Below are 26023 nucleotides of genomic sequence, written 5' to 3'. Positions count from 1 at the left end.
ACTGGTGCAAAATACAATCCATCGTGGACATACATTAATAAATAAGACATTCAGTCACCACAATTTCGTAACATCAATCCACCCAATCATACATACACTGGATCTGTACTTAACCTTTGAGACTTACAGCAAGATAACATTTTCCAATTTAAGAAACATACTGTTTAAACCAAAACTAACTTTCACACAGCTTCATTTTTTAAAAAAAGTATTAATAAAATCTTAAACCTATATTCCAGGTCTGAAATCTGTATTTAGATCTATTATGAAGAAAATACCACTGCATTTACAGCATTTTTGCTTCACACAACAGCCATGTTACTGTACCTGCAAAGTGACACGTTTTTAACAAACGCTCACACATCCTTTGCATAATTAAATCTGACTTGACTGCAACTTTAGAATTCACAAAACTAACAGAGCACAATAAAGTTTGAGAGCTTCTGAACCAAGTCAGGAATGGAATGCTGCAATCAAAACACTTCCATTGCAGGTCCACTGTGCAAGCTTGACTAAATACTCCCTACCTGCAGACTCAGATTTAACTTTATTTTATCCGTGCATTAAATCACTGATGCTCCATCATTTTTGTAAACAGCTAAAAAAACGACATTGTCTTTCCACATCCCTCAAGACCCAGTTTTTCTTAAATATCTCTCCCTATAGATAGATTTTGAATTTATGACTGCTAGACAACGAGAAGAAGAAAACTAATTTGCGATCAATTTAAAATAATTTACCTTGATTCTTATAATTGAGATCTCTGTATTGTAGAGGAGGGATGTAGAAACAAGGAACTGCAAACATACTCAAAGTGCTGGAGTAACTCAGTGGGTCAGGCAGTATCCGTGGAGAACATGGATAAGTCGGGACAGGGACCTGACCCGAGACGTCACCTAGCCATGTTCTTCTGTAGAGGAGGGATGCTGTTCAACGTTACATACCAATGAACTTTGTTATTTCAAATTAGCAGAGGCAGTCCCTATATTAAAGGTTCTGTTGCTGAGAGCAGCCCATAAGCAGATTGCACAGTATATCCATTTTCACATCCAATCACACTACATGCACACTTCTATAGTTCTTTCATTTGACTGATCACCTTAACACCACACATAATTAAATTAGTCGAATATATACTATATCCAATAAGTAACGAACATCATGAAACATTTATTATAATTAAATTAAAAGATATGGAAGTATTTGCATAAAATCAGATTTCTGCAAATCAGATTATTTGTAATCCAGGGATACCATGTATGCCAGAGACATCAAAACTCACCCATCTAAAATATCACATAATTGATCATTCAATAGCAATGTTGATTGATTGTTTCCTGACAGAATCAACTTTCACCTTTGAACTCTGAAGAGGGGTCCTGACTTGAAATGTCACCTATCTGTGCTTTCCTGACCTGCTGAGTTACTCCAGCACTTTGTCTCTTTTTATTTTACACACTCTTTGTAACTGCCTCAGAGGCAGTATGAGATTCAATTAATGGACTCTTGCAGTTCAAGATAATGCTTCCAAATTACTGATTGCAAACAATCCGAGATAAACACAGAAAATAATGGACACCTCGGTGCTGAAAATATAAAGAGCCTGTGATGTTTCTGACACCTGAAATATGGTAGCTTGCCTTTAAGGATGATAGCTGCCAATTTGGCCAGATTCACATTCACCTTTTTCCGTGGTCAAGTTGAGGTCTGATAATTTCCTGTGAAAACGTAGCAACATTTCCTTGCTCTTATATTCTAAATCTATAAGAAAGTCCACCATTCCATAGTATGCCTAGCGTGTCTCAGTCTGAAGAAGGGTCTCGACCCGAAACGTCACCCATTCCTTCTCTCCCGAGATGCTGCCTGACCTGCTGAGTTACTCCAGCATTTTGTGAATAAATCAATTTGTACCAGCATCTGCAGTTATTTTCTTATACTACTGGTGTCTCCACATACCATTGAGTTAGCTTTTCATACCATGTAACTAGAACCATCAATTGCTCCATCCATTTGCACCCCACCAACACATTTTTTAAAAACTTTTTAATACATCTCCATCTACAGTTCTTTCTACCAACACAAATTCATCAGGCTTCGTTAAGCACTACAAGTACCAACAATAGCTCATTCAACAGCTTTGTTATTTCTGCACAAGCCTAATCACTACACGACACAATCCTGTTCACAAGTATATTTCCAGAATGCTTGGTTGATTTTGTTTTCCATTCTTAGCCCAGCTAAGCTTAGATCCAGACGAGGAACAAAACATCTATCCCACCATTTCACTTTCTACAACCAGAAGGCCTAGTCTAACAGGTCAGCCATTTTGTGCTGAGAAGAGGCTAAATTTCTTCACCTCATAATTCCCAAAAGTCTGTGGATGTTAGACACAAAAAGCTGGAGTAACTGAGCGGGACAGGCTGCATCTCTGGATAGAAGGAATGGGTGACATTTCTTCAGACTGTGGATGTTTATGAGCCATGATGGACAGATTTTTAGATGCTTGGAAATAAAGGGGTAGGACCTTACTCACACTTGTATTTTTAATGTTATTTTAGAATATTCATTTTATAATAACCACGCACCATGCACGCGTTTCTCAATATAGTCAACAGAATCTTTCCTGCAGAATTTGATTTGTGGAACTGCTACCATGCAACAATAGTAGAGTCATAATTACCTCAAAGTGACTCAAGCAACATCAACAGGTCTCCATCATCAATTTAGCTAAAGGTGATGTCACAACAGATTGAATTAGAGGATAGGCACAAAATACTGGAGTAACTCAGCAGAACAGGCAGCATCTCTGGTTGGAAGCAATGGGTGACATTTCACAAAACATCCTGAAATGCCAGCCATTCCTACTATCCAGAGATGCTGCCTAATCCGCTGAGTTACTCCAGCATTTTGTGTCTATATTCAGTGAGTCTGAAGAAGGGTCTCGACCTGAAACATTACCCATTCTTTCTATCCAGAGATGCTGCCTATTCCTCTTGAGTTACTCCAGCATTTTGTGTCTATCTTCGGTGTAAACTAGCATCTGCAATTCCTTCCTACACCTTTGAATTAGAGGATATGCACTGTGGATGTTAGACACAAAAAGCTGGAGTAACTGACCGGGACAGGCAGCATAGCGCAAAACAGAGCACGCCGATCTTGTTCGCGTTGTTGTGAATCGCACGCCGGAAAACCACGATTTGACTGCGAAGTGTTTGATTTGGTTTTGGTTGGGAGGGTGGGCGGGGTTTGAAGAGGTCATGTGCAAAAATAAAAGCAAGGAATACACAACAAAAAAAACTCATAGGCCACCCACATTAAAAGTGCCTTCTTGCAACAAGTTACGCAGATTGATAAAATAATAACGGTAAAAACGTACCTAATGAATGAATGAAAGGAGAGGGGGGAAATCACATCCGGGCGGGGGGGCGGGGAGGATACATCCAGTGTGCAGAAAAGTGGGAAAGCAGCAGAGAGAGAGAGAGAGGATGGGGGGGGAATAAAACCACACCAAAAAAAACAAAAACACGAAGCAAGATGGCGATCTAAGAGAGAAAAATAAAAATAAAAGGGGAGGGAGGTGGAAGAAAAAAACAATTTGATTCTTTACCTCCCCATCCCCTACATATTACTTTTAACAGGAAGTCTTCAGTGAGTGATGCATGCGCAGCGTTAAAAGGCGCCTGGGGGGGGAAAAAGGCTAATTCATTTGTAATTCGTTGGTAAAATAAGTTTTGTTTTGTTTTTTAATTTGGTAATGAGTTCTTGATGTTTTTGATCGTGGCGCCAGGCTGTGGTAACAATGCACGGTTCGGGCTCACGTTTAATGGACATACATGGGGTGTGGATGTGAGGGGGGAGGGGATGGGATGGGATGGGATGGGATGGGGGGGCGAATGATGCTGCTGTTGCTGCTGTTGCTGCTGCTGGACCGTCCTATTTACCTCACACACAGTTACCATCTCTTGCGACCTCCACTAAATTTGTCTGGATCTTACCCGTTTTTTTATTTTCCAGCGCTTCTTCCAGCTCGGGGAAGGTGAACTCGGGCAGTTCCAGCGAGGCGCCATAGCGCTCGAGGAAAGAGCAGACGACGGCGAAATTAGGCTTGGAGGCGACGGCCGCCATCTTAGTGTCCGGAGGACCGGCGCGGCTCCTCCGCGATCCCGGCGTGCAACAGCGGCGGCGGCTCCGCCCATCCCCTCCCCCATGCGCCGCCCACTAGTCGGCGAAGTAGTAGTAATGGAATGGAAGGAGGACTCCGCCAGTATCCCATCCAGCACCGCGCGCCTCCACCCTCACCACACCACACCACAATGGCGCCGATTACCCCCTCCCTCACTCCCTCCCCCGGCGGCCGTTGCCAGGGGCAACCGTTGCCGCAGCAACCGCTCAGAAGGTGGAAATGGGACTAATGGCCTCTTGAAAGTTCAACAAGAGAGTCAATTGCATGAGTGTTTTATTGTCAATATGTATATATACATATATATAATTGTAAGTGTTTTATTATCTATATATTATATACAATTGCAAGAGTATATAACTGCAAGTGTTTTATTATCTATATATACACATATACAATTGCAAGAATGTTTTATTGTCAATATATATATATATATAACTGCAAGTGTTTTATTGTCAATATATATATATATATATACAATTGCAAGAGTGTTTTATTGTCAATATATATATGCATATATATAACTGCAAGTGTTTTATTGTCAATATATATGTATATAATTGCAAGTGTTTTATTGTCAATATATATACACATATATATATAACTGCAAGTGTTTTATTGTCAATATATATGTATATAATTGCAAGAGTGTTTTATTGTCAACATATATATATATACACAATGGCAAGAGTGTTTTATTGTCAATATATATACACGTATATATATAACTGCAAGTGTTTTATTGTCAATATATATACATATACATATATATATAACTGCAAGTGTTTTATTGTCAAATTGATTGATTAGTAGGACCAGATGTTACAATCCCTAAGGTTTGCACTACAATTGACTGGTGTTGTTCTTGGGGGTGACCACTAGGTGATGTTGCTACCATTCCGACACATCTTTAGTTGTGTACCTCAACGTCACTGGGTGTTTCGGCCTTTTATCACAAGACACCCTCAGTCGAGGCAGGCCCACCGCAGGGTGATCAGACCTGGGTGTGTGTCTTATGGTTAGCCTCTAGATGGTCAACGTGGCAGCCCAGACAGTATCTTTTCTTTTCAGCCACAGCCAGTGACTGCTCCGTTCGGCGGCATTCGCAAGTTCTTTGATTGCCCTCCTTTGGGCCGGCCCTCTGACTCCAACTTCCCTCAGGAGCCTTGCGGTGGAACTGGCTACAAAGCCCCTGCACCCCACCTCCACTGGACGCACTCTTACACTCCAACCTCGCTCCTCTGCCTCTACTGCAAGGTTGGAATATCTCAGCCTTTTCCTTTCGTATGCCTCGTCCACAGCCTCCTCCCAGGGCACCGTCAGCTCAATGATGTAAACACGCCGACAGGAGTTGGACCAGAGGACGAGGTCTGGTCGCAGGTTGGTAGCTGCGATTTCAACTGGGAAGGAAAACCTCTGGCCTAGGTCAACCCGCATTTCCCAGTCTCTGGCTGCGCTCAGTGGGCATGAGTTGAGAGGCGAGGTGGTAGTCTTCCGTTTCTCTCCTTCCCGGATGAACGATTGGATTTGCGGGAATGGTAGCTGGGCATTGATATACATATACAATTGCAAGAGTGTTTTATTGTCAATATATATATATATACATGTATATAACTGCGTGTTGTATTGTCTCTCTATATATACACACAATTGCAAGAGTGTTTTATTGTCAATATACATAATTGCAAGAGTGTTTTATTGTCTATATTCCGCGCTGACTGTCTATCCTACCTGTGCCATCAGGTGGAAAGATCTAATTGATCGTAAGAAACAGGACGGAAACAGGCCCTTCGGCCCGAGTCCACGTCGATATTCTTTCACGCTAGTTGTATGTTATTCCATGTTTTCATCAACTCCCGCAATGTTACAAAAACCTACAAACCTGCACGTCTTTGGGATGTGCGGGGAAACAGGAGCAACCCTTTATTCTTAGACTGTGTGGCCCCAGGTTCTGGACTCCCCCAACATTGGGGAAAAAAAATTTCAAGCTAGATGCAGGAAAGGTGTTCCCAATGTCGGGGGAGTCCAGAACCAGGGGCCACACAGTCTAAGAATAAAGGGGAGGCCATTTAAAACTGAGGTGAGAAGAAACTTTTTTCAACCAGAGAGTTGTGAATTTGTGGAATTGTCTGCCACAGAAGGCAGTGGAGGCCAATTTACTGGATGAATTTAAAAGAGAGTTAGATAGAGCTCTAGGGGCTAGCGGAATCAAGGGATATGGGGAGAAGGCAGGCACGGATTACTGATTGTGGATGATCAGCCATGATCACAATGAATGGTGGTGTTGACTCGAAAGGCCAAATGGCCTCCTCCTGCACCTATTTTCTATGTTAACCCCCTAGTCATTGGGAGAACGTGCAAACTCCATGCAGACAGCACTTGAGATCAGGATCGAACCCGAGTCTCTGGCGCTGAGAGGCAGCAGCTCTACCAGCTGTGACACTCTGCTGCCTTTAATAATCTCAACAAACTCTTTAGATGATGGTGGTTGAGATACATCTTGCCTGCAACCTCTCGAACGAAATTCCCTGCTCTGCAAAATGGTGCCTATACACCTGAGAGAGAGAAGGTGAGGGTCTCAAGGGCAGCATGGTGGCGCAACGGTAGAGTTGCTGCCTGACAGCGCCAGAGACCCGGGCTCGATCCCGACGATGGATGCTATTTGCACGGAGTTTGTTCTTTCTCCCCGTGACCTGCGTGGGTTTTCTCCAAGATCATCGGTTTCCTCGCACACTCCAAAGACGTACAGGATTGTAGGTTAATTGGCTTGGTTTCAATGTAAATTGTCACGTGTGTGTGTGTGGGATAGTGTTAATGCGTGGGGATCACTGGTCGGTACGGATTCGGTGGGCCGAAGGGCCTCTTTCCACGCTGTATCCCTAAACTAAACTGAAATATTTGAATGATGGGACTGTCAACTGTCAGTTATGCCCTTCCACAAAGCTTTCGACAAGGTTCCGCATGGTAGGCTGTTCTGGAAGGTTAGCTCACATGGGATCCGAGGAGAGATAGCTGAATGGATAGAAAATTGGCTTCATGGAAGAAAGCAGAGGGTGATGGTGGAAGGTTGTTTCTCGGACTGGAGGCCTGTGACTAGTGGTGTGCCTCAGGGTTCAGTGCTGGGCCCCTTTACTGTTTGTCATCTACATCAATGATTTGGATGAGAACGTACAGGGCAAGATTAGCAAGTTTGCTGATGATACAAAAGTGGGTGGTTTTGCAGGTAGTGAAGGTGGTTGTGAAAGATTGCAGCAGGATCTGGATCGATTGGCCAGGTGGGCGGAGAAATGGTTGATGGAATTTAATGCAGAGAAGCATGAGGTGTTGCATTTTGGGACGTCTAACATGGGCAGGACCTACACAGTGAATGGTAGGGCTCTGGGGAGTGTTGTAGAGCAGAGGGATCTAGGAGTGCAGGTGCATAGTTCCTTGAAGGTGGAGTCGCAGGTAGATCGGGTGGTCAAAAAGTATTGAGCATGGAGTTGCAGTTGTATAAGACGTTGGGGAGGCCACATTTAGAATATTGTGTTCAGTTCTGCGCACCGTGTTATAGGAAAGATGTTGTCAAGCTGGAAAGGGTACGGAGAAGATTTACGAAGATGTTGCCAGGACTAGAGGGTGTGAGCTACAGGGAGAGGTTGAGTAGGCTGGGACTCTATTCCTGGAGCGCAGGAGGATGAGGGGAGATCTGAAAGAGATGTATAAGATCATGAGGGGAATATGTGAAAGTCGCCTAGACTTATCTATTAAATAATTCAAAGAACACAAGACTCAGTTAAAACTTTTTAACTTTAACACCGGTAAGGGGAAGACAGAGACCTGAGTGTACTGTTGTTCACTCAAGCATCTGCTTCTGTCCTCTCAAAGAATACCCCTAATACAGGCAATATTTATACAGCTCAAAGCAGCACAAAAAGCACATCCAGTAATTTTAGACAATAGGTGCAGGAGTAGGCCATTCGGCCCTTCGAGCCAGCACCACCATTCAATGTGATCATGGCTGATCATTCTCAATCAGTACCCCGTTCCTGCCTCCTCCCCATACCCCCTGACTCCACTATTATTAAGAGCTCTATCTAGCTCTCTCTTGAATGCATTCAGAGAATTGACCTCACTGCCTTCTGAGGCAGAGAATTCCACAGATTTACAACTCTCTGACTGAAAAAGTTTTTCCTCATCTTCGTTCTAAACGGCCTACCCCTTATTCCTAAACTGTGGCCCCTGGTTCTGGACTACCCCAACATTGGGAACATGTTTCCTGCCTCTAACGTGTCCAACCCCTTAATGATCTTATATGTTTTGATATGATCCCCTCTCATCCTTCTAAATTCCAGTGTATACAATTTTCCACAGTTCAGTAATTTTCCACAGTTACATGACATCATCTAGTCTTAACAATAACATAGTAGAGTTCCCATAATATATACTCTTTTAATTGTTAGGGAGTGAAACAAGAGTAAAGAGGAGTTGCATAGCTTAGATGATTAGAGAGGCACCGTTAGGCGATAAGGAGGCACCATAGCATCTAGTTCAGAACATTGGAATATCCAGTCCTCAACAAACCCTGGAAAACAACTTCTAAACCTTGGGAAGCAACTTATTATCTGCAAGTGTCTGGTACCGTGAAGGCCGATTTCCCACGGGAGCGTATTCAGTACAATAGCACATTCAGCTTAAAATGTCTGCCATAGTTAGAACAAAATGGTTTCCACAGAATTAACTTTAACAAATAAATCGGGTAGATGCACAGAGTCTCTTGCCCAGAGTAGGGGAATCGAGGACCAGAGGACATAGGTTTAAGGTAAAGGGGAAACAATTTAACAGGAATCTGAGGGGTAACTTTTTCACACAAAGATGGTGAGTGTATGGAATGAGCTGCCAGAGGAGGTAGTTGAGGCAGGGACTATCCAAACATTTAAGAAACAGTTAGACGGCTACAAGGACAGGACAGGTTTGGAGGGACATAGGCCAAACACGGGCAGGTGGGACTAGTGTAGCTCAGACATATTGGCCGGTGTGGGCAAGTTAGACCGAAGGGCCTGTTTCCACGCTGTATCACTCTAGGACTCTATGACATGCTTGCTTATAATAGAATTTCATGTGAATTTAACTGAAAATGTCCCCTAACCCTGAGCTTCTTATAGTAGAGAGTGAACAGTCAATGGCTATGCTTGGCCAGGCTGACCCTGCAACATCGCCATGACAACGGGCCTTCATGGTCAGGTCAAGATCCCTGCGCTTACAACAACTGGGACTTGAAAATGGCACCAAACTGGTGACTCTGTAAATCGTCTCAGTGTACTACTGCTATACACTTGTCCTGTATCTGAGATGCTTATCTAAGATGTATCTAAGTGATTAACGTGTAAAGTAATTAAAGTGTAAAGTCTAAGTGACTAAAGTGTAAAGTGATACTTGTACTGTACTGCAAAACAAAAATGAATTTCAGTGTACCTCAGTACATTTAACAAATAAGGTGCCATACCATACCATCTATCTATATACTAAAACTCTCATTTGTTTGTTTGTTCCTGAACTATATCCAAAACGGTACACGATAGCGCAACAATTTTAGGCCCACCTTACTTACCGTCGTCCCTTTGGTGCTAATGGAAGAGGTTGCATTGAAATCGGTGTTATATTTCTAAAGTTATTCACATTTTAAAGTTTAAATCTATCTCCTATGGAGGGAAGGGGGAGGGAGGGAGGAGAGGGAGGGAGGGGGTGGAGGGAGCGGGGGAGGGAGGATAAGGGAGGATAAGGGGGGATAAGGGTGGGGGGGAGGGGAGGGGGCATGGTGGGGGGGAGGGGAGGGGGCATGGGGGAGGGGGCAGGGGGAGGGGAGGAGGAGGAGAGGGTGCTGCAGGAGATGTTTGGGCCCAACTTGGTCTAGTACTAAATAAAATGGATAGTTATTGCCAGATTTTCACTGTATTGTAGGGAACATAAAATTTCAGATTGCCCATTCATTAGTGGTAAGCAGTGATTTTTTTCAACACAGGAGCATTGTCTTAGCTTCGTAGAGTCACAGAGTGATACGGCGTGGAAACAGGGCCTTCGGCCCAACTTGCCTACGCCGAACAACATGTCCCACCTACATTGGCAGTTCCACCTGCCTGCATTTGGCCCGTATCCCTCCAAACCTGCCCTACCCCTGTCTACTTTTACAAACACTTGTTTTCTTTAGCAAATCAGAAGAATTTGCAGACGGCCATTTTGCCAGTGGGGGGGGGGGGGGGGAACTCTACTTAGTATAATATTACTTTAAATTACAGTGGTTATTTAAAATGGATTAAAATAATCCACCATCAGGCATTGAGTTGCAGATTTTTGACTCACTGGGAAAAAATAAATCCTCCCTTCCAATTCATCTACCCATTAGTTTAAATCTGCTTCACCTAATTATAGTACAACACAGAATTGTCCTGTTGTGTTCAAGCCAAGTGTTGCTCCTAGGCGTGCCAACTATCTCACTCCCAAATAAGGGACAAGGTGACGTCACCGCCCCGCACCCAGCCAGCGGCCACGTGCTCCCACTCCACCAATGGCGGCTACCCGGGCCGGGAGGCGGGTTGCTAGGCAACCACCTTTAGGCGGCGCCCGGGCCTCCGGGCCTACACTGTCCGGAGCTAAAATGTCGGAAACCTAGAGTGTCAGGACCTAAACTGTCGGGACCTACAGCGTCGGGCCTATAGTGTTGGGGCCTATAGTGTTGGGGCCTACAGCGCCCCCCGGGCCTACAGCGCCCCCCGGACCTAATACGGGACAAGGGCGATCCCGTACGGGACAAATCAATTTAGCCCAAAATACGGGGTGTCCTGGCTAATACGGGACAGTTAGCAACCCAAGTGGAACCCATCTAAGCAAAATCTATTCACCTACCCGAAGTTGACATCCGAGATGTCCTCATTCTTTAGGGAACGGGGGTTTCCCTCTCCCATCATAGATGAGGCCCTCACTCGTGTCTCCTCGGTACCCTACAGCTCCGCCCTTGCTCCCCCTCCCCCTAGTCGCGACAGAGACAGAGTCCCCCCTAGTCCTCACCTTCCACCCCATCAGCCGTCGCATACAACACATAATCCTCCGAAATTTCCGCCACCTCCAACGGGATCCCACCACTGGCCACGTTTTCCCATCTCCACCCCTTTCCGCAGAGACCGTTCCCTCCGCAACTCCCTGGTTAACTCATCCCTTCCCACCCAAACCACCCCCTCCCCAGGTACTGTCCCTGAATCTGGAGGTGTGCGTTTTCACACTTCTGTACCTCTTGCCCCGATGGGAGAGGGGAGAAGAGGGAGTGACCGGGAGTGAGACTGGTCCTACCTGCTCTTGTTCTCTGTGGATTAGCCAATTAAGCCAATTTTGCAGTAAACCCTTCTTAGCTAACGTGTTATAGTTGAGAACATTCAAGCCCCTGCCAAGTTTGTATTCTCTTGCCTCATTTGTGAGGATGTTGCCAGGACTCGAGGGGCTGAGTTTCTGGGAGAGGTTGGGCAGGCTAGGACTTTATTGTGTAGGAAGGAAATGCAGATGTCGGTTTACACTGAAGATAGACACAAAAAGCTGGAGTAACTCAGCGGGACAGGCAGCATCTCTGGAGGGAAGGAATAGGTGACGTTTCGGGTCGAGACCCTTCTTCAGACCCACTTCATTTCTTGGGGCAAAGGAGGACGAGGGGTGATCTTTAGTTTAGAGATACAACGCGGAAACAGGCCCTTTCGGCCCACCAGGTCCGCGCCAACCAGTGATCCCCGCTCACTAACACTATTGTATACCCACTAGGGGCAATTTTTTAACATTTACCAAGCCAATCAACCTACATACCTGCACTCCTTTGGAGTGTGGGAGGAAACCGAAGATCTCGGAGGAAACCCACGCAGGTCACGGGGAGAACGTACAAACAGCACCCATAGTCGGGATCGAACCCGGATCTCCGGCACTGCATGCCCTGTGTCACAATCCACAGTGCATCGCACCCTGCTGCGTATGAGGCTGCACGCGGAGGACCAACAGCATATTAGGCAGGTGGTCATAATGTTTTGGCTCGTCCGTGTCATAATGTTTTGGCTGATCGTTGTATTCTACTTATAGCCAGACCTTGCTGACACCCAACCACGACCGATTTAGACTTTCGTGCTCCTGAAATAGATAGAATATTCCAGCTTTGACATTAGGAGGTGAGGACTCTGCCCAGCGAGTGGCAAATATACAGCTAATTCTGTTCCTCCGATACAGTTTAAGGAAAACAGCGGTCCTAACAGGTAAACCTCCAATGATTTTCAGCTGCTTTTCTGACTAGCAATCAATAATTGTGTGGCACGGTGGCGCAGTGGTAGAGTTGCTGCCTCACAGCGCCGGAGACCCTGGTTCGATCCCGACTACGGGCGCCGTCTGTACTGAGTTTGTACGTTCTCCCCGTGACCTGCGTGGGTTTTCTCCGGGATCTTCGGTTTCCTCCCACACTCCAAAGACGTGCAGGTTTGTAGGTTAATTGGCTTGGTATAAATGTAAAATTGTCCCTAGTGGGTGTGTAGGATAGTGTTAGTGTGCGGGGATTGCTGGTCAATAGACAATAGACAATAGGTGCAGGAGTAGGCCATTCAGCCCTTCGAGCCAGCACCGCCATTCAATGCGATCATGGCTGATCACTCTCAATCAGTACCCCGTTCCTGCCTTCTCCCCATACCCCCTCACTCCGCTATCCTTAAGAGCTCTATCCAGCTCTCTCTTGAAAGCATTCAACGAACTGGCCTCCACTGCCTTCTGAGGCAGAGAATTCCACACCTTCACCACTCTCTGACTGAAAAAGTTCTTCCTCATCTCCGCTCTAAATGGCCTACCCCTTATTCTTAAACTGTGGCCCCTTGTTCTGGACTCCCCCAACATTGGGAACATGTTTCCTGCCTCTAATGTGTCCAATCCCCTAATTATCTTATATGTTTCAATAAGATCCCCCCTCATCCTTCTAAATTCCAGTGTATACAAGCCTAATTGCTCCAGCCTTTCAACATACGACAGTTGCCGACTCGGTGGGCCGAAGGGCCTGTTTCCGCCCTGTATCTCTAAACTAAACTAAACTAATGTGTAGGAAAGAACTGCAGATGCTGGTTTAAATCGAAGGTAGACACAAAATGCCGGAGTAACTCAGCGGGTCAGGCAGCATTTCTGGAGAGAAGGAATGGGTGACGTTTCAGGTCGAGACCCTTCTTCAGAGTCCAGAACCAGGGGCCACACAGTCTAAGAATAAAGGGGAGGCCATTTAAAACTGAGGTGAGAAAAAAAAAAATTCACCCAGAGAGTTGTGAATCTGTGGAATTCTCTGCCACAGTGGGCAGTGGAGGCCAATTCACTGGATGGATTTAAAAGAGAGTTAGATAGAGCTCTAGGGGCTAGTGGAATCAAGGGGTATGGGGAGAAGGCAGGCACGGGTTACTGATTGTGGATGATCAGCCATGATCACGATGAATGGCGGTGCTGGCTCGAAGGGCCAAATGGCCTCCTCCTGCACCTATTTTCTATGTTTTTCTATGTTTCTATTTGAAATATTGTTTTTTTTTATAACTTTGACACGTGAGGCACGATTAACCTATTTTGTAAGAGTTGGTACCTCCTACTTATAATGTTACTAGACCAAGTGGACCCAATGTTCTATAGATTCAGGGTCAGTTTCTGTGGATTGGAGGGTAGCTAATGTTGTCCCACTTTTAAGAAAGGATGGAGAGAGAAAACGGGGAATTATAGATCAGTTAGTCTGACATCTGTGGTGGGGAAGATGCTGGAGTCAATTATAAAAGACGTAATTGCGGAGCATTTGGATAGTAGTAACAGGATCATTCCGAGTCAGCATGGATTTACGAAGGGGAAATCATGCTTGACTAATCTTCTGGAATTTTTTGAGGATGTAACTAGGAAAATTGACAAGGGAGAGCCGGTGGATGTGGTGTACCTCGACTTTCAGAAAGCCTTTGACAAGGTTCCACATAGGAGATTAGTGGGCAAAATTAGAGCACATGGTATTGGAGGTAGGGTACTGACATGGATAGAAAATTGGTTGACAGACAGAAAGCAAAGAGTGGGGATAAATGGGTCCCTTTCAGAATGACAGGCAGTAACTAGTGGGGTACCGCAAGGTTCGGTGCTGGGACCACAGCTATTTACAATATACATTAATGACTTGGATGAAGGGATTAAAAGTACCATTAGCAAATTTGCAGATGATACAAAGCTGGGTGGTAGTGTGAACTATGAGGACGATGCTATGAGGTTGCAGGGTGACTTGGACAGTTGTGTGAGTGGGCGGATGCATGGCAGATGCAGTTTAATGTGGATAAGTGTGAGGTTATCCACTTTGGTGGTAAGAATAGGAAGGCAGAGTATTATCTGAATGGTGTCAAGTTAGGAAAAGGGGACGTACAACGAGATCTGGGTGTCCTAGTGCATCAGTCACTGAAAGGAAGCATGCAGGTACAGCAGGCAGTGAAGAAAGCCAATGGAATGTTGGCCTTCATAACAAGAGGAGTTGAGTATAGGAGCAAAGAGGTCCTTCTGCAGTTGTACAGGGCCCTAGTGAGCCCGCACCTGGAGTACTGTGTGCAGTTTTGGTCTCCAAATTTGAGGAAAGATATTCTTGCTATTGAGGGCGTGCAGCGTAGGTTTACTAGGTTAATTCCCGGAATGGCGGGACTGTCATATGTTGAAAGACTGGAGCGACTAGGCTTGTATACACTGGAATTTAGAAGGATGAGAGGAGATCTTATCGAAACATAAGATTATTAAGGGGTTGGACACGTTAGAGGCAGGAAACATGTTTCCAATGTTGGGGGAGTCCAGAACCAGGGGCCACAGTTTAAGAATAAGGAGTAGGCCATTTAGAACGGAGATGAGGAAAAACTTTTTCAGTCAGAGAGTTGTGAATCTGTGGAATTCTCTGCCTCAGAAGGCAGTGGAGGCCAATTCTCTGAATGCATTCAAGAGAGAGCTAGATAGAGCTCTTAAGGATAGCGGAGTCAGGGGGTATGGGGAGAAGGCAGGAACGGGGTACTGATTGAGAATGATCAGCCGTGATCACATTGAATGGTGGTGCTGGCTTGAAGGGCCGAATGACCTCCTCCTGCACCTATTGTCTATTGTCTATTGTCTCTGTGTATATTTTCCCCACTACAAGCTGTTTTAACATCAGATCGTGAACCTGTTCCATGTTTTGCCCTCTCGTAGCCACCATGAAGTCTCCGCAGATAGCCTCGCTATCCTGGGGTCAGATGAGGGTCCAGGATTGTCCCACTACTTACAAGGACTGCAAGGTTTGGCCAGGAGGGAGTCGGCCTTGGGACTGGAGAGAGACGGGGACTGATGTGAGTCAGAGCGGCGGCTGCTCGGAGCAGCAAAGAGCTGAAGAAACCGTGTCATAGTTACACAGCATGCGCACAGGCCCTTCTGCTAGGGTTGCCAACTGTCCCGTATTAGCCGGGACAGCCCATATTTTGGGCCAAATTGGTTTGTCCCGTACGGGACCGCCCTAGTCCCGTATTAAGCCCGGGGGCGCTGTAGGCCCGGACACTGTAGGCCCAGACACTGTAGGCCCGGACACTGTAGGCCCGGGCACTGTAGGCCCGGGCACTGTAGGCCCGGGCACTGTAGGCCCGGGCACTGTAGGCCCGGGCACTGTAGGCCCGGACACTGTAGGCCCGGACACTGTAGGCCCGGACACTGTAGGTTTGTAGGTTAATTGGGTTGGTGTAAGTGTAAATTGTCCCTGGTGTGTGTGTAGGATGGAATTAGTGTACAGGGTAACCGCTGGTCGGTGGGGCCGAAGGGCCTGTTTCGGCGCTGTATCTCTGAAGTAAAATAAAACCAAAAATGAAGTGTGTTGACGGCTATTTTCACTCTCATTCAGCATTACCCTGGAGTACAGGCAGCGGATGTGGAGGAGATCGTTAACAAAGGGGTCCAGACCCTGGTGATTGGCTGTGGGATGAGTGAAGCCTTGCAGGTTGGTGTGTCTCATTGAAAAGATTGACTGCATGCGCTTGTCACTGCCTGTGTTGAACTGAATGGTGTTAGTACAGGTTGTGCAGGAAGGAACTGCAGATGCTGGTTTACACCAAAGATAGACACAAAATGCTGGAGTAACTCTGGAGTAAATGGTGCCAGGGGGAGGGATTCAAATTTTTAGGACATTGGAACAGTTCTGGGAGAGGTGGGACCAGTACAAACAGGACGGTCTGCACCTGAGCTGGAATGGAACCAATGTCCTAGGGGGAGTGTTTGCTAGTGCTGTCGGGGAGGATTTAAACTAATGTGGCAGGGGGATGGGAGCAGGAGCAGAGAGACAGAGGGGTGTAAAATGAGGGTAGAAGCAACAGGTAGCAAGGTGAAAAGTAAAAGTGGTAGGCAGACAAATCCAGGGCAAAAATCAAAAAGGGCCACTTTTCAACATAATTGTATAAGGGGTAAGAGAGTTGTAAAAACAAGCCTGAAGGTTTTGTGTCTCAATGCAAGGAGTATACGTAATAAGGTGGATGAATTAAATGTGGAGATAGTTATTAATGATTATGATATAGTTGGGATTACGGAGACATGGCTCCAGGGTGACCAAGGCTGGGAGCTCAACATCCAGGGATATTCTATATTCAGGCGGGATAGACAGAAAGGAAAAGGAGGTGGGGTAGCGTTACTGGTTAGAGAGGAGATTAAAGCAGTGGAAAGGAAGGACATTAGCTTGGAGGAAGTGGAATCGAAATGGGTAGAGCTACGAAACACTAAGGGGCAGAAAACGCTAGTGGGAGTTGTGTACAGGCCACCTAACAGCAGTAGTGAGGTTGGGGATGGCATCAAGCAGGAAATTAGAAATGCATGCACTAAAGGTGCAGCAGTTATAATGGGTGACTTCAATCTACATATAGATTGGGTGAACCAAACTGGCAGGGGTGCTGAGGAAGAGGATTTCTTGGAATGTTTGAGAGATGGTTTTCTAAACCAACATGTCGAGGAACCAACGAGAGAACAGGCCATTCTAGACTGGGTATTGAGTAATGAGGAAGGGTTAGTTAGCAGTTTTGTTGTGCGAGGCCCCTTGGGCAAGAGTGATCATAATATGGTAGAGTTCTTCATTAGGATGGAGAGTGACAAAGTCGATACAGAAACAAGTGTTCTGAACTTAAAGAAAGGTAACTTTGAGGGTATGAGGCGTGAATTGTCCAAGATAGACTGGCGATTGATGCTGAAAGGGTTGACGGTGGACATGCAATGGAAGGCATTTAAAGGTCACATGGATGAACTACAACAAGTGTTCATCCCAGTTTGGCAAAAGAACAAACCAGGAAAGGTAGTGCATCCGTGGCTAACAAGGGAAATCAAGGATAGTATTAAAACAAAAGATGAAGCATACAGATTAGCCAGAAAAAGTAGCATACCAGAGGACTGGGAGAAATTCAGAGTCCAGCAGAGAAGGACAAAGGGCTTAATTAGGAAAGGGAAAATAGATTATGAGGGAAAACTGGCAAGGAACATAAAAACAGACTGCAAAAGCTTTTATAGATATGTCAAGAGAAAAAGATTAGTTAAGGCAAATGTAGGTCCCTTGCAGTCGGAAACAGGTGAATTGATCATAGGGAACAAGGAGATGGCAGACCAATTGAACAAATACTTTGGTTCTGTCTTCACTAAGGAAGACATAAACCGTCTGCCGGAAATAGCGGGGGACCGGTGGTCTAATGAGATGGAGGAACTGAGGGAAATCCAGGTTAGTCGGGAAGTGGTGTTAGGTAAATTAAATGGATTAAAGGCAGATAAATCCCCAGGGCCAGATAGGCTGCATCCCAGAATGCTTAAGGAAGTAGCCTCAGAAATAGTGGATGCATTAGTGATAATTTTTCAAAACTCTTTAGATTCTGGAGTAGTTCCTGAGGACTGGAGGGTAGCTAATGTAACCCCACTTTTTAAAAAGGGAGGGAGAGAGAAAACGGGGAATTATAGACCAGTTAGCCTAACATCGGTAGTGGGGAAAATGCTAGAGTCAGTTATTAAAGATGTGATAGCATTACATTTGGAAAGTGGTGAAATCATCGGACAAAGTCAGCATGGATTTACCAAAGGCAAATCATGTCTGACGAATCTTATAGAATTTTTTGAAGATGTAACTAGTAGAGTGGATAAGGGAGAACCAGTCGATGTGTTATATCTGGACTTTCAGAAGGCCTTCGACAAGGTCCCACATAGGAGATTGGTGTACAAACTTAAAGCACACGGTATTGAGGGTTCAGTGTTGAGGTGGATAGAAAATTGGTTGGCGGACAGGAAGCAAAGAGTGGGAATAAACGGGTCCTTTTCGGAATGGCAGGCAGTGACTAGTGGGGTACCGCAAGGCTCAGTGCTGGGACCCCAGTTATTTACAGTGTATATTAATGATTTGGACGAGGGAATTGAATGCAACATCTCTAAGTTTGCGGATGACACGAAGCTGGGTGGCAGTGTTAGCTGCGAGGAGGATGCTAGGAGGCTGCAGAGTGACTTGGATAGATTAGGCGAGTGGGCAAATGCATGGCAGATGCAATATAATGTGGATAAATGTGAGGTTATCCACTTTGGCGGCAAGAACAGGAAAGCAGAGTATTACCTGAATGGTGACCGATTGGGAGAAGGGGAGATGCAACGTGACCTGGGTGTCATGGTGCACCAGTCATTGAAAGCAAGCATGCAGGTGCAGCAGGCAGTGAAGAAAGCGAATGGTATGTTGGCATTCATAGCAAGATGATTTGAGTTTAGGAGCAGGGAGGTTCTGCTGCAGTTGTACAGGGCCTTGGTGAGACCGCACCTGGAGTATTGTGTGCAGTTTTGGTCTCCTAACCTGAGGAAAGACGTTCTTGCCTTAGAGGGAGTACAGAGAACCTGAGGAAAGACGTTCTTGCCTTAGAGAGAGTACTGGGATGGCGGGACTTGCATATGAGGAAAGACTGGATAGACTGGGCTTGTACTCGCTGGAATTTAGAAGAGTGAGGGGGGATCTTATAGAAACATATAAAATTCTTAAGGGGTTGGAGAGGCTAGATGCGGGAAGATTGTTCCCGATGTTGGGGGAGTCCAGAACCAGGGGTCACAGCTTAAGGATAAGGGGGAAGTCTTTTAGGACCGAGATGAGAAAACATTTCTTCACACAGAGAGTGGTGAGTCTGTGGAATTCTCTGCCACAGAAGGTAGTTGAGGCCAGTTCATTGGCTATATTTAAGAGGGAGTTAGATGTGGCCCTTGTGGCTAAAGGGATCAGGGGGTATGGAGAGAAGGCAGGTACAGGATACTGAGTTGGATGATCAGCCATGATCATATTGAATGGCGGTGCAGGCTCGAAGGGCCGAATGGCCGAATGGCCTACTCCTGTTTCTATGTTTCTATGTTTCTAAAATGCTGGAGTAACTCAGCGGGTCAGGCAGCATCTCTGGAGACGAGGAATGGGCGACGTTTCGGGTCGAGACCCTTCTTCAGATTGAGGGGCAGGGGAGAAGGAGATACACAGAGATATGGAAGGGCAAGGTGTGAAAACGAGAGATCAAAGGGGGGCGAAGCTCATTGTTAGCTAGGGGAAGGTGACAACGAGGCATACAAAGATAAAATATAACCAGGCGGGCAGTCAGACTGGTGGGATAACTGGGAAGGGGGAGGGGATGGAGAGAGAGGGAAAGCAAGGGGCTACTTGAAGTTGGAGAAGTCAATGTTGATACCGCTGGGGTGTGAGCTGCCCAAGCGAAATACGAGGTGCTGTTGCTCCAATTTGCGCTGGGCCTCACTCTGACAATGGAGGAGGCCCAGGACAGAAAGGTCAGACTGGGAATGGGAGAGGGGGAGGGGGTAAAGTGTTTGGCAACCGGGAGATCAGGTAGGTTTAGGCGGACTGAGCGGAGGTGTTCAGCGAAACGATCGCCGAGTCTGCGCTTGGTCTTGCCGATCAAAGTGTTGGGCAGAGCAATGGAAATGACCAAAACACTGAGGAACGGCTTAATTTGTTATGGGAAATACGGATGCCTTGGAGTCACAGAGTGATACAGTGTGGAAACAAGACCTTCAGCCCAACTTGCCCACACCAACCAACATGCCCCATCTACACTAGTCCCACCTGCCTGCACTTAGCCCATATCCTTCTAAACCTGTCCTATCCATGTACCTGTCTAAATGTTACGTAATCGTTGCGATAGTCCCTGCCTCAGCTACCACCTCTGGCAGCTCGTTCCATACACCCACCACCCTTTGTGTAAAAAAAGTTACCACTCAGATTCCTATTAAACCTTTTCCCCTTCACCTTGAACCTGTGTCCTCTGGTCCTCGATTCTCCTACTCTGGGCAAGAGACTCTGTGCGTCCACCCGATCTATTCCTCTGATGATTTTGTCCACCTCTATAAGATCTCCCCTCATCCTCTTGCGCTCCAAGGCGTAGAGTCCCAGCCTGCTCAACCTCTCCCTGTAGCTCACAATCTCTAGTCCTGGCAACATCCTTGTAAATTGTAAATCCTCTCTGCACCCTTTCCAGCTTGATAACATCTTTCCTATAACATGGTGCCCAAAACTGAACACTGTACAACTGCAACATGACCTCCCTGCTCCTCCTACATCCCAACGACGTGTGGGTTTGTAGGTTAGAAACTGCAGATGCTGGTTAAAGTCGAAGGCAGACACACAATGCTGGAGTAACTCAGCGGGTCATGCAGCGTCTCGGTAGAGAAGGAATGGGTGACGTTTCGTGAAGGGTCTCGACCCGAAACATCACCCGTTCCTTCTCTCCCGAGTTACTCCAGCATTACTCCAGCATTACTCCAGCATTACTCCAGCATTACTCCAGCATTACTCCAGCATTACTCCAGCATTACTCCAGCATTACTCCAGCATTACTCCAGCATTACTCCAGCATTACTCCAGCATTACTCCAGCATTACTCCAGCATTACTCCAGCATTACTCCAGCATTACTCCAGCATTACTCCAGCATTACTCCAGCATTACTCCAGCATTACTCCAGCATTACTCCAGCATTACTCCAGCATTACTCCAGCATTACTCCAGCATTACTCCAGCATTACTCCAGCATTACTCCAGCATTACTCCAGCATTACTCCAGCATTACTCCAGCATTACTCCAGCATTACTCCAGCATTACTCCAGCATTACTCCAGCATTACTCCAGCATTACTCCAGCATTACTCCAGCATTACTCCAGCATTACTCCAGCATTACTCCAGCATTACTCCAGCATTACTCCAGCATTACTCCAGCATTACTCCAGCATTACTCCAGCATTACTCCAGCATTACTCCAGCATTACTCCAGCATTACTCCAGCATTACTCCAGCATTACTCCAGCATTACTCCAGCATTACTCCAGCATTACTCCAGCATTACTCCAGCATTACTCCAGCATTACTCCAGCATTACTCCAGCATTACTCCAGCATTACTCCAGCATTACTCCAGCATTACTCCAGCATTACTCCAGCATTACTCCAGCATTACTCCAGCATTACTCCAGCATTACTCCAGCATTACTCCAGCATTACTCCAGCATTACTCCAGCATTACTCCAGCATTACTCCAGCATTACTCCAGCATTACTCCAGCATTACTCCAGCATTACTCCAGCATTACTCCAGCATTACTCCAGCATTACTCCAGCATTACTCCAGCATTACTCCAGCATTACTCCAGCATTACTCCAGCATTACGTGCCTGCCTTGGGTTTGTAGGTTAATTGGCTCTCTGTAAATGTCCCTAAGTGGCTGTTTTAATGTTGAATCTTACAGTCAGTCACTAAACGAGGCCTGTAAATGCAACACTCAGAAAATATAGAATCGTTTTCTAAAAATGCAATAAATTAATCACCGTTATTAATTAGTTATAATAGGTTTAGATTTAGATTCAGATTTAGAGATACAGAGCAGAAACAGGCCCTTCGGTCCACCGGGTCCGTGCCGACCAGCGATCCCCGCACACTAACACTATCCTACACCCACTAGGGACAATTTTTACATTTACCAAGCCAACTAACCTACAAACCTGCACGTCTTTGGAGTGTGGGAGGAAACCGAAGATCTCGGAGAAAATCCACGCAGATCACGGGGAGAACGTACAAACTCCGTACAGACAGCGCCCGTAGTCGGGATGGAACCCGGGTCTCCGGCGCTGCATTCGCTGTAAGGCGGCAACTCTACCGCTGCGTCACCGTGCCGCCCAGCTCTTCAGCTCAGTGTGTCACCCTGACTGTGTCGGCAGTAAAGGTTGTGGCAAAACACGGTCTCCATGAAGGCCCCATATCTGAGGAAGGATGTGCTGGCTCTAGGGTCGCCAACTGTCCCATATTAGCTGGGACATCCCGTATTTTGGGCTAAATTGGTTTGTCCCGTATGGGACCGCCCTTGTCCCGTATTAGGCCCGGGGGGACGCTGTAGCCCTGGACACTGCAGGCCCAGACACTGCAGGCCCGGACATTGTAGGCCCGGATGCTGCAGGCCCGGACACTGTAGGCCCGGACAGTGTAGGCCCGGATGCTGTAGGCCCGGACACTGTAGGCTCCGACAGTTTAGGTCCCGACACTCTAGGTTTCTGATATTTTAGCTCCGGACAGTGTAGGCCCGGAGGCCCGGGCGCCGCCTAACGGAGGTTGCGTAGCAACCCGCCTCCCAGCCCGGGCAGCCGCCGTTGGTGGAGCGCGAGCACATGGCCGCTGGTTGGGTGAGGTCACGTGGGGCAGTGACTTCACCTTGTCCCGTATTTGGGAGTGAGATAGTTGGTATCCTCTAGCTGGCTCTGGAGAGGGTCCAGAGGAGGTTTACGATAATTATCCCAGGAACGAGTGGGTTAACATATGATGAGCGTTTTTCGGCACTGGGCCTGTACTTGCTGGAGTTTTGAAGGATGAGGGGGGACCTCATTGAAACTTACCGAATAGAGAAAGGCTTGGATAGAGTGGATGTGGAGAGGATGTTTCCACTAGTGGGAGAGTCTAGGACCAGAGGGCACAGCCTCAGAGTAAAAGGACGTTCCTTTAGAAAGGTGATGAGTAGGAATTTGTTAAGTCAGAAGGTGATGAATCTGTGGAATTTGTTGCCACAGAAAGCTGTGGAGGCCACAAGTCAATGGATATTTTGTGGATAATTAAATCTGTGGAATTCACTGCCTCAGAAGGCAGTGGAGGCAAATTCTCTGAATGTATTAAAGAGAGAGCTAGATAGAGCTCTTAAGGATAGCGGAGTCAGGGGGTATGGGGAGAAGGCAGGAACGGGGTACTGATTGACAATGAACAGCCATGATCACATTGAATGGCGGTGCTGGCTCGAAGGGCCGAATGGCCTCCTCCTGCACCTATTGTCTATTGTCTATTGAATTGAATAAATTTTATTGGCCAAGTATGTACACACACAAGGAATGTGCCTTGGTGATCCGCTCGCAAAGTAACAACACTTAATATATACGGTAAACAATCAAGAATAAAACATAAAACATTAAAACATTAAGAGAAAAACATTATAGTTTAAACTTGTGAAGAATGAAATAAAATACCAGGGCAAAAGAAGGCTACAGACTTTTGGCTGTTGAGTAGAGCTACTGCTAGTGGGGAATAAAGCTGATTTAATGTTTGGCTGTGGCTGCTTTGACAGTTCGGAGACGCCTCCCAGCAGGAGAATGGGGGTTAGGAGGGAGAGACGGATCAGCCATGATAGAATGGCGGAGTAGACTTGATGGGCCGAATGGCCAAATTCTGATCCCATCACGGATGAAGGGAATTGCAGGTGCACGACTCCAACACATGGTGGCAGCATTGGCCATACGACACTGAAGCAAAGAGTTGTGGCCATTCAAGGAACTGCAGATGCAGAGAATCCAACCGAAACACAAAGTGCTGGAGGAACTCAAACCGAAGATTAGGGGTTCCCAACTATCTCACTCCCAAATACGGAACAAGGTGACGTCACCGCCCCGCGTGACCTCACCCAGCCAGCGGCCACGTGCTCCCACTCCACAAATGGCTGCCGCCCGGGCCGGGAGGCGGGTTGCTACGCAACCTCCGTTAGGCTGCGCCCGGGCTTCCGGGCCTATACTGTCCGGGCCTACACTGTCCGGGCCTACACTGTCCGAGCCTACACTGTCCGGGCCTACACTGTCCGGGCCTACACTGTCCGGGCCTACACTGTCCGGACCTACACTGTCCGGGCCTACACTGTCCGGACCTACACTGTCCGGGCCTACACTGTCCGGGCCTACACTGTCCGGGCCTACACTGTCCGGGCCTACACTGTCCGGGCCTACACTGTCCGGGCCTACACTGTCCGGGCCTACACTGTCCGGGCCTACACTGTCCGGGCCTACACTGTCCGGGCCTACACTGTCCGGGCCTACACTGTCCGGGCCTACACTGTCCGGGCCTACACTGTCCGGGCCTACACTGTCCGGGCCTACAGTGTCCGGGCCTACACTGTCCGGGCCTACACTGTCCGGGCCTACACTGTCCGGGCCTACACTGTCCGGGCCTACACTGTTCGGGCCTACAGTGTCCGGGCCTAGACTGTAGGCCATTCAGCCCTTCGAGCCAGCACCGCCATTCAATACGATCATGGCTGTTCATCCAAAATCAGTACCCCGTTCCTGCTTTCTCCCCATATCCCTTGATTCCGTTAGCCCTAAGAGCTATATCTAGCTCTCTCTTGAAAACATCCAGTGAATTGGCCTCCACTGTCTTCTGTGAACTGACTGTTCACTTGCTGCCTAATATATCCCACCCCTTGACAGGTGCCATTGTAACAAGATAATCAATGTTATTCACTTCGCCCGTCAGTGGTCATGATGTTTTTGCTCATCGGCGTGCGTATATATATATTTAATTTCGTTTTTTTTTAAATTTAGAGATACAGCGCGGAAACAGGCCCTTCGGCCCACAGGGTCCGCGCCGCCCAGCGATCCCCGCACACTAACACTATCCTACACACACTAGGGACAATTTTTACATTTTGCCCAGCCAATCAACCTAAATACCTGCACGTCTTTGGAGTGTGGGAGGAAACCGAAGATCTCGGAGAAAACCCACGCAGGTCACGTGGAGAACGTACAAACTCCATACAGACGGCGCCCGTAGTCGGGATCGAACCTGAGTCTCCGGCGCTGCATTCGCTGTAAGGCGGCAACTCTACCGCTGCACCGCCGTGCCGCCCTATATATATATATATATACCTGTAGGAAAATAACTGTAGATGCTGGTACAAATCAAAGGTATCACAAAAGGCTGGAGTAACTCAGCGGGTCAGGCAGCATTTCAGGAAAGACGGAATGGGTGACATTTCGGGTCGAGACCCTTAACGTGGAAACAGGCCCTTCGGGTGTGTGTGTGCGTGTGTGTGATCGTGTGTGCGTGCGTGTGTATGGGTGTGTGTGTGTGTGTGTGACAGTGTGTGTGTGTGCGTGTGCCTCTGTATACACACGCACTCTGTTCTAGACCTTCTCTCTCTTGTTTTCTCTGCTCCCTTTGACAGGTTCCCTCGCAAACTCTCGACTACCTTCGGAACAAAGGCGTCGACGTGAAAGTCCTTCAAACCCAGGCGGCCGTGCGAGAGTACAATTCATTGGCCGGCGGTGGGGCGCGGGTGGGCGGGGTCTTCCACTCCACCTGCTGAGCCAGCCGCGCCCACAGCGATAACCCACCCTGGAGCTCCGAGCGCCAGGAACGCAGAAACACAGAAAACAGGTGCAGGAGGAGGCCATTCGGCCCTTCGAGACAGCACCGCCATTCATTCAGCCATGATCACATTGAATGGCGGTGCTGGCTCGAAGGGCCGAATGGCCTCCTCCTGCACCTATTGTCTATTGTCATTGTGGT

General features: G+C 47.1%; 2 protein-coding genes across 2 annotated transcripts in view; one reads left to right on the top strand and one right to left on the bottom strand.

Moving 5' to 3' along the window:
- The window catches only part of rsf1a (remodeling and spacing factor 1a), a 73761-nt gene extending 69614 nt beyond the window's left edge, over positions 1-4147 (bottom strand). The window contains exon 1 of the mRNA XM_078401975.1: positions 3996-4147. Within this exon, the coding sequence (XP_078258101.1) occupies positions 3996-4125 (130 nt within the window). The 5' untranslated portion in view covers positions 4126-4147. The remainder of the gene's footprint in view (positions 1-3995) is intronic.
- Positions 4148-4397: 250 nt separating this feature from the next.
- aamdc (adipogenesis associated, Mth938 domain containing) lies at positions 4398-25820 on the top strand. The gene is made up of 4 exons (XM_078402944.1): positions 4398-4491; positions 15395-15531; positions 16074-16169; positions 25680-25820. Exons 2-4 carry the CDS (start codon positions 15400-15402, stop codon positions 25818-25820), a joined length of 369 nt encoding a protein of 122 aa, XP_078259070.1. The 5' UTR covers positions 4398-4491; positions 15395-15399.
- Positions 25821-26023: the final 203 nt, after the last annotated feature.

This window comes from Rhinoraja longicauda, chromosome 7 (assembly GCF_053455715.1).
Source record: "Rhinoraja longicauda isolate Sanriku21f chromosome 7, sRhiLon1.1, whole genome shotgun sequence".
Lineage (NCBI taxonomy): Eukaryota > Metazoa > Chordata > Chondrichthyes > Rajiformes > Arhynchobatidae > Rhinoraja > Rhinoraja longicauda.
This window is presented reverse-complemented; position numbering and strand designations above follow the sequence as displayed.